Genomic DNA, 9,616 nt, shown 5'->3' on the forward strand with positions numbered 1-9,616 from the left:
GAGTGGTCAGCTAGCGGTGACTTGGCGCTCAATGGAGCGTACTGGTAGTGTGGGATACTGGGACTCCCAAAGGGAGTCACCCAGTTGGTGGCTATTGGTGACTTGGCACTCATGGGAGCGTACCGGTAGCGGGAGTTGTTGGGGAAAGCGGGCTGGTGGACCAGTGCACAGTAGTGGGTGACTGTGGGAAGTGGGACCCACAGGTGCATGGCCAGGCATCCTGGAGCTGCCTGGACCATATCCTTCTCCTGAGGAGGTGGGATAGGCTACAGTTCCTGATAGGGAACTTCTGGTGGGAGTGGGCAGCAGGAGGTTGGGCATGGGAATGCCCTCCTCGTTGCGGTTTTGTCATGGAGAGGATGAATAGGGAGGTGGACATGGTTCCAGGGTTACAGGTTGAGTTTACAGTGGTGGCACAATGGTGAGGATGTTACAATCGCGGTACAAGGTTTGTGGGTTATGTATTCGATAATGAGAAAACATCTCGGCAATTACCATACATGTCATATGACTTGTATCTATCTAATACAAATGTTATAATGGCCAAAGGAAGTCCCTTGGAATTCAACAAATCCCCCAGCCAGCACCAAAACCCAGTGGAAGATGTCCAAAAAGGTCTGGAGCCCGGAAGTTGCAGTCCAGAACATTGGGGTTGTAGAAAATATCAAATGATAGAACAATAAAGATTATCATGACCAGAGGTAAGGAGGTACCGAAGGTGCGGAGACTGGAAGTAAGAAGGAGGATGGATAGGCAAGTTGAGGTTTACTGTCAGGGCACACACCCTGACTAGCCCGGACCTGGACCTGCATGTGTGCTCCACCCCACACGCTCCACACGCTCCGCACGCTCTGCATGCAGCATGCTCCGGGCCTGGTTCCTATTCCTCATGTGACTTCTGGGTATCCCTGGAAGTTTTGCTGATATTGTGGCCACTGTGAGAAGATGAGAAGTTAGCTTCCTTCTCATCTCCTTACCCACAGTAGGTGTTAGAATGGGCAGATTCGGATGACTCCGGAATGGAATCAGAGACTTAGCATGGAAGGACCTCAGCCTCAGCGACTCAGGCGGAGCACTGTGCCATTGCTGGTTGTCCTAGGGGTCCCTAATTTTGGATCTAGCAGAGGGAAAGTCTCTTGGGGGAATTCATGTCGATTTCGGACTGAGGTTACAAGTTACTATGTACATTGTATATAAGGAGGGGTCCGGAATCAAAAGGAGCGAGGGTACTCCGAAAGGAGACAAAGGGAGCTGGAAAGAGGAACAACACCAAGGGTCAAGGGTTTGACTTAATGGTGTTTCCCAAAGGAGGAGTGAAGGGCCAAGGCCCAAGGAGGAAGGAAGGAGGTTGGGAGTGGGGAATGGCTAGCTGACTGAATAGAAAGGAAGCAGCAGCCCAAATAGGAATGAGGGAGAATAGCGGAATTGAATAGGACAATGCAATAGTTGCAAGGTCCGAGGTAAGTCCGGAAAGTCCGAACTCGGAAGTTAAACTCCGGAATATTGGCAAAGGTAATTAAATGGAATGAGCTAACCAATACAATGGGTATAAGCGGAGGTGGGGTCAAAGTCCGAGGTCGGAGCTAAGACCAGAGGTTCCGGAGACAGAGACGCAAACGGGATTCCGGAGCAGAGGTCCAGAGTCGGGAGCATAGGTTTTGCGTACTCGTCTGGAAGGTGTCGAGGTTGGGGTCGGACCCGGAATGTCCCGGAGTCAGACCGAAGGTGGTGTCAGAGCCGGAGGTGGGATAACCTCTTGGGAGTCGGCAAGGAGGAGGTGATGGAAGGGAAGTAAGACTCCGGAAGTCAGGTTCGGAGTTCCGGGAGCCCAGAGCGGAGGTCGGGATTGTATGGATATGACAGTAGGTTGTGCCCTGGATAGGGCTGGTTACACCACGGGGCTGTGGACCATAGGGGAGGGTCATGGGGACCCAGGTTTCCTTAGAACAAGAGGTCCAAGGAGGTGGAGGTGTGGTAGCAGAGGTCTGGAGGTGATGCAGATGTAGATGGGAGGCAGAGTGGGAGAGAGTTGGAGGAGGAGGTAGTCCTAGGGCTGTTGGCATTGACCAGAGGCAGCAGAGAGAGATTGGGAGGGCTGGTGGAGGTCATAGGAGTCATATAGGAATAGGGCGGAGGGAGTTGGAAGATCCAGGATATGACACCTGCCCTGCAAGTCCACCTTCAGACTGCCCTCTCCATTCTCCTTTTGGGTTGTTGCCTGCTAACCCCATAACCCAAGTCGCTGGTAATATTCAGTTGACTAACCCTTGACCCTGTTATGTCAGCTCCACCCAGCCCCTGCCATTTATGGGCCCCCACCTAGACTTCCCATGTATCTATATATACCATACTTGTGATACTGGAAACCCTCAGTCAATAATCAATTAAAGTTTCCCCCTTTCAGAAGACTCTTCTGTCTGCAAATTAGGGCCCTGACATGCTACTGGGCACAGCACTCCTGGCTTGAGTTGCTGAGGCTGAAGCCCTCCAAACACTGAGTCGTACCTCCTTTTTGAATCTGGTCTTTGACAGTGCCCATGAGGGCATACTGGCAACAAGGTTAATGGCAGCTCCTTGAGGGAGCCATCTAGATGTGGGTTGACATGTAGATAGTTATCAAGTGGATGAGTAGTTGATGTGAGAATCAGTTGTTGGTGGGATGAATGACATGATGATGGGTAAGTACAGGTGAAATGGAGCTGTGTGAACTGACATCCCTAAGGATGATGACCTCCTCCTTGAAGGGGGAGGTAGCAGGTGGGTCTGGGCTTGGCCATAGGATGGAAACAGAGGATGAATGGTGATGTGCACGACTTGGAGTAGCCAAGCACATGCTATATGGAGCTGAACAAGAGTTGAGGCTATTGGCAGGGATGACCCATAATGGGGAATACTGAGACATGTACAGAGGCAGTTACAAGGTGGCACAGAAGTCTTACAGATGTTGCACAGGTGTGAGTTTGTGGTAGTAAAAAGATGGTAATTCTTCTCTCAGCTCCAGCTGTACATAAGTGTGACTCTATACTATAGAATAGAAAGGTTGTGGGAAATCCTGTGAAATATAATAAATAACTGGTGAGCACCAAAACCCCAGGAGGGGAAGGCTTAGCATGGTATTGAGGGGGGGCAGGGGAATGGGTGAAATGTAAGGGAAGTGGAAGAAGGGGGACAACAGATGAGATATGGCCTGCTAAAGTGGACTTTAGGTCAACACAGTCATGGGAGACTCCATTCTCATACATTAGGGGGTTTCACAGTTGACTGAAGTGCATCTAAACTGGATTCTAAATTACATCTAAAGTGACCCGAAATTTACATCATGTGGGGCCTCAGTTTGGAGCAACTTTAGGTTGAGTTTGGAACTTTGCACTAGGGTGTTCACAGTTCACAGTTCTAAAGTACATCCAAAGTAGTCAGAGCCGATCCAACCTAAGTCTGTTATCATGCTGTATTATGTAAGAACTGTACAGCTTGCTCTGCCACTCCTTGCATCACACACCTGTGGTCCTTGCATCAATCCAACTTCCAGTCCACAGCACTTTTCCTCCATTCATCCCCACTCACCTTGTACATACATCAATGTGCTTGTATCCCTGCCTGCAGTGACAACTCTGGAAATTATTAGTAGCCCATCATGAATCCCATATGACCAATCTGCCTGTTTATTAAAGCACCCTAGCTTGCGGTGAAGGAGCGGAGCTGGATCACCTTATGTAACCAGTTTCCTACGTCCAATAACAATAGTAGAGTTTGTGCTGATTTGCATACTGACCGTGTTTTGGTTGCCAAATATATAATTGTTCACTGTCTAAACAACAATAAACACCCCCCAACGATCTTACCTGACATATAGATTGTCTATGGATAAAATTCTATATTGACTTTACTATGATTTCTAGTCAATACTACACCTAGATTTACCACTTTTCAGTAGGACATGATTTTCCTGATAATTTACTGAAGGAAAACTACTGATAAAATAATTCCGCAATAAATGTTACTCAATACAGGAGTAACCAAACTGCTCTTTCTATCGCTTAGAGTGCGTGCTAGTTATCTAGCAGGTTCAGGATTGCTCACTTTTCTCCTGTGGTGTGATAACCAAGTATTGCTGAGAGATTATTCAATTAAGAAGTCCCTCCACCAAATTCTCACTAATTCTCACTATGACACTTTTGTTCAGCTGTGTCTAACTGACCCTAACTCACGCTTAGAGTGACGTGTTAGTTTTATATTAGCTAACAACTAATATTTGCTTTTATCTTTTGGAGCAAACGAACCAACCACTGGTGAGGAGAATTAAACTTTTATTTCTACCTAAGGTTTGAGAGGGGGCAGAAGCGGCGGCCTTTTATGCTTTTCAGAGGCCTCTCTACTCCCACGCCTCGCACTAGTTACATGTGCTACATTTGTATTATAGATAGTTCTAGAATGATATAGGGGCTTGGGCTGTGTAAGCTTAATAATGGACTTAGGACATGACTCAGCAATAAGTAATTCAGTTCTTTGTCTTTTGGGCCGATCTTAGCGGGGTCTTGTAGCGTTAAAGCTATGCTCTACACCGCCTTAATTACGAACAGTTACCTTTAGAAATGACTCAGCTATAAAGGACCTTTCTAGACTGTTCTCTAATTCACCCCTTTTTGTGAAGCTGCATCATTACTAATGTTCTAGAGCTTTCCCAATTAATTAACTGATCCGCGGACTTCTAAATCACTTTATGCTTATGATCCGAGATCCAGATCATCAATCATTCCTTTGTTCCGATTTATTTGAGCTTAAAATCAAAAAGTTTTGATGAATTATGGGAAAATATACAAGATCCGGTTTTTTAGCATTTTCTCCTCTTCTGATGCGATCAAAAACTGTCCGCCTGCGCCGGGAAACACTCTGTCATATGGTATTCGGTCCGCCAGACTTCCGGGCGCCAATATATCTCCCTTGAGTCACATTACTTTTTATAAGAATTAGCAAATAAATATATATGAACTATAAGGTGTTTCGCCGTTTGAGCGATATCTCCGTCAGTTGTGAAGCTTTTAAAATGAAGGAAAACCATGGATAAAGTTTAGAAATAGTCCTTTCAGATGGTAAAAAGATTACAGTCAAAAGTTTACTGGTTCCCGAGATATTCACATTTCTTTCCCAATGTTCCTTCTTATTCTGCTGTCTATGTGCTATTTTCTTGTTGTAGGGATATATTCTTTGAATATTACACCTATGCCAGGTTCTAGGCATGCTTGTAGTAGATTAAATCTCATGCTACATGGGTGTGGATAATTTATAATGATCTTCTAATGTCTGTCCAGTCTCATAAAGATCATGAGATCTGTTAAACATCTGAACTTGTCACCTGGTTGTTGACTATTCTGATAGATCATTGTTTTATTCTTTGAATATTATTTCTCCTACAGCGGCTCAGTCCCATGTTGGAGAATCAATAACATTCAACTACAATTGTGCAGCTACATATATGAACACAATGTGTGATGGTTACAGAAATGGGAAAATGAGTGGAGTTCAGTCTCATGTTGGAGAACCAAAGGAGAGTGAGCATAAATGCAGTATGAATGTGGCATGAATGTGGTGTGGATGTGGTGTGGATGTGGTATGAATGCAAAATCTGTACACCGCCCTGAGGTCAAAGTGTCAGCAACATGGGAGTTGGATAAAAAGAAGAGATATTAAACTATGGGCACATACCCTAAGCCCCTAGTGGCCTACACTATGATAGTTTTCATGGGAGTTCAACAGCATGTTGGTGACACAGCAGAGACAGTGGTGGAGACAACAATGTGAAAAGACAGGTCACCCTCGGGGCTCATGGACTTACCAGTGGTAAGTCCGAGTTTAGATCCAGTTAAGAAAGTTGACTTGGGGCTCTTGAGCCCCAAGTCAAAGTGGCCAGTTTAGATCCAGTTAAGGTCCAGTTTTGCCACCCATGTGCCACTTTAGATCCAGTTTAGCTCACTTCAGTCAACTGTGAAACCCCCTATTGGGTGGTGCATGTACAAGCAGCTCATTGCTCCTCTCTCACATAGCCCAGTCTCATGGAAGTTCACCAATGCCAGCCAAATCTCAAGGTGTAAAACAAGTGAGCAGCTGTCAGGGCCCGGCCTCTGTCCAGGGGCGGCCCTACCTCAGAACTGGACACTTGCGGTGTCCCAGGCAGCCAGGTGCTGGATCCTACCCCAAGCTCCTCAAACTCACTAAGCAGGGATTGAGTTGAGAAGAAGGGTAAGTTTCCCTATTCCCTGCTTGGCTACTATAAAAGGGAAATGTACTGTACAGTTCATAACGTGACTAAGGGTAGGAGCCAAGCATGTTCCTGTGATGCGGAAAAGGTGTCACATGGGTTAAGGTGAGTTGCTCACCTTGACCCACATGATTTTTCCCGTGGGTTTGCATGTGGGCTGTAGTTGTGAAAGGTGTGTAAAGATGGGAGGATCAGGGGAGTGGGGGAGTGGGGGGAGGTCAGGGAAGGTGGTTCTGGGGTTGTATGGCCAGGTGTGGTTGCCCTGACAGCAGCCACTTTATCATTGTAATGATATTCATGATTTATTTTTGTGCAGGCACCATACAATTTCTCTTCTAGCCCAATTCAAGATCATCACAAACAAGTCACAGCCAGCAATCATGATCAGCCCAGCCCCTCTAATGCAGCATCTGTCACAGTACATGGTGTTGCCAGTCTTGGGCCAAAGGCCTCTGTCAAGCAGAGTGTAAGGACCATTGAACATTTTCCCACAGAAAATGTTGGAATAGTTGGGAATTGAACCTGCATCCCTCTGGTGCAACAGTGCTATAACCCATTGAGCTACTATCCCTGGTCTCACCAACCACCATATCAGCAAAACTCTGTTATGTTCTGGAGCATCAAGAGTGGCTGGAGCATGTGGGAGACAAAAGAGCAGATTGGGCACTCCTGGAGCAAATAGTGTTCTCCTGGGAGGGGGTTCAGGAGCAGCTGGGAGTGGTGAGGAGTATGCAATGTGCCAGGAGCAGTGGGAGGAAATTTTGGTCTCTAAAAAGTTTTTAAAAAAAATCAGGAACTATAGTGCCTTTGGAGTGCTTTCAGGACATATAATTATTTGCAAAATTGAGGAAGAAATGATGGAGAAAAATGGAAAATATTTTTGGAGACCCAAGAAATAATGAGAACTGAATTGATGGGAAAGTCTGAAAATTGAATAGGACCATATATATAGATTCATTGCATCAGCAAAAAACTGTTATGCTCTTGAGTGCTCCAGAGTATGGAGAGCACCAGGAGAATCAGGAGATTGGCTGGTCCAGGAACAGCTCACACTTCTGCATTTCCTCCAGAGTTGGCCAGGTACTCCAGAGCACTTCCAGGAGGGCATGGAGCATTGCTTTGTGCACAAACATATCCAGTAAATACCATTTAAATGCTTCAAAGTGCATAGGGTGAGAAGCTTCTGGGAGCTCCTAGAGCATTTAAAAATGAAATGAAAAAAAAGCAGGAGGATTCCCCATGAATGTCTCCTACCACAAGACTAACACAACAAGACACTGCTTAACATTTGGATCAAACACTATACTTGTCATATCCCAGATCTTCCACCTCCCTCTGCCCTATCCCTACTCAACTCCTATGACCTCCACCAGCCCTCCCAATCTCTCTCTGTTGCCTCCAGTCGATGCCAACAGCCCTAGGACTACCTCCTTCTTCAACTCTCTCCCACTCTGCCTCCCATCTACATCCGCATCACCTCCAGACCTCCACCACCATACCACCACCCCCTCAGACCCCTTGTTCGAAGGAGATGTGCCTGCTTGTTGTTGATAAATCTCAACTTGCCCATCCACCCTCCTTCCTACCTCCAGTCTCTGCACCTCCAGTACCTCCCCATTCCTATTTTACCTCCAGTCTTGATAATCCTTATTGTTTTATCATTTGATATTTTCTACAACCCCAATCTTCCAGACTACAACTTCTGGGCTCCGGACCTTTCTGGATGCCTTTTCTCTGTAGTTCCCTGCTTGTTCATAGATGTTTCCAGACCTTGCCATTCAGTTGGCTTTTAATTCTCTCACTCCACAAACCTCAGATGTAATTCAGGCTTTTTGCCTATTCCTTATTTGTCTTGAGGATTCTTTTCTATTTACTTCCCCTTCCCCTTGTTTACCTTCGGATCCAATTGTTTCCACTATATGTACGCACATACCCCTCTAGTAAATAGTTTCCCCCAGTTATAATATAAACAGTCTTGAGCCCTCCAAAACCTCCTCCAGGATGTCTATCACGTCCCACTTGTCTGCTGCTCCAAAGAACTGAGTAACAGGCACTCCTAGAGACACCTTGGTATAAAACCCAAAAGAATTGTGTGATGAACGATTGACCCTTGCTAATGCCTCCTTCAGTAAGTAGTGAGGGGGGGGGCTTCCAGCCCCCTTCTGCTGGCAGCCTCGGTTCCTCTGTCGCCAGCTCCCGTGACAAATTGGGGACAATGAGAACGTACTGGGCACAGCACTCTGTTCTGAGTTGCTGAAGCTGAGTCCCTTCAACACCCCATCACCCTCGGAGCTCCGCCCCACCTCCAGTCTGTCTCCGACCCACTGTCGGATGACCCGGAACACTGAGCTCCACCCAACAGCATTGCCTGGATAGCAATCGGACCTATCCAAGGAACATCTTCTTGACAATACTATACAATATCAAGGACACTGAGACTCACTGATAAGCAATCAACATTTATGGCTGTCATATCTGTGCATACCCAATCTCAAACCGACTCCCAGACCTCCATCTTCACCACCTCCAGAGTCCTACCCTACCGCCATCTGTTCCGATATTCACCTTTGGTCCTGACACCACACCTGACACCACACCACCTCTCACCCCTCATGCCACCTCCACCCTTCTGTCCTTCTCCTACCCTATCTCCGTTTGCTCCAATACTCATCTTGGACTGAACATCACTCCTCTCACTCCTCCTCTTCCTCCTCATGACACCTCCACCCTTCTGTCACTCTCCTACCCTTCTCCCATCCACTCCAACACTCACCTTCGGACCCGACACCTTTCCTCTCCTCCACTCCTCACCCCTTTCCTCTCTCCTCTCTCTTCCCTCTGACCCTCTTCCGCCGACCCTCTGCCAAGTTATGACCTTCCACCGCTGTCCTGCACCCCATACTCAGACACCACTTGTACCTTCGCTCCGAGACTCTGTCATAGTTCCTACCTTGGACTTTGACCCCACCTCGGCTTTAGTCCATTGCATTGGTGACCTCATACTATGTAAACACCATTGCCAATATTCCTCGGACTTTCAACCCCACCTCTGTAACCTCTGTAAGCTCCACAACCTCCAAGCTCCATGGATCATCTTCAGCACTTTCGCCGCTTGTAATATATCTTTCGTGTTTTCCCCTCATCCCTATTTGGACTGCTGCTTCTTCCCATTCTAGCCAGTTAGTCATCATCCCCACTTCCCCTCATCCTCCTGCCCCTCTGGGCTTTGCCCTCCTTACCTCCTTTCGGTTGTACCACAGGTTCTGCCCTATGACCTTCGGTACCACTCCACTTCTGTCATCCCTTTGTTCCCGTTCAGACACCTTCATTCTGATTCGGACCCCCTTTGTTTCCCTTGTG

The 9,616-nt window shown here is 46.9% G+C and overlaps 1 protein-coding gene and 1 non-coding gene across 2 annotated transcripts; one reads left to right on the top strand and one right to left on the bottom strand.

Moving 5' to 3' along the window:
• Positions 1 to 5,755: 5,755 nt before the first annotated feature.
• On the top strand, positions 5,756 to 6,765 carry EI90DRAFT_3022832 (uncharacterized protein; the record flags this gene model as incomplete). The annotated part of the gene is made up of 6 exons (XM_039057820.1): positions 5,756 to 5,838; positions 5,967 to 6,094; positions 6,292 to 6,361; positions 6,420 to 6,507; positions 6,573 to 6,722; positions 6,751 to 6,765. The coding sequence occupies 6 exons, from the start codon at positions 5,756 to 5,758 to the stop codon at positions 6,763 to 6,765; spliced, it is 534 nt and encodes a 177-aa protein (XP_038908164.1).
• On the bottom strand, positions 6,758 to 6,827 carry EI90DRAFT_t292. The gene has a single exon. It is a non-coding gene; the product is annotated as a tRNA-OTHER (tRNA).
• Positions 6,828 to 9,616: the final 2,789 nt, after the last annotated feature.

Source organism: Cantharellus anzutake (assembly GCF_015039405.1).
Source record: "Cantharellus anzutake strain C23 chromosome Unknown EI90scaffold_177, whole genome shotgun sequence".
Lineage (NCBI taxonomy): Eukaryota > Fungi > Basidiomycota > Agaricomycetes > Cantharellales > Hydnaceae > Cantharellus > Cantharellus anzutake.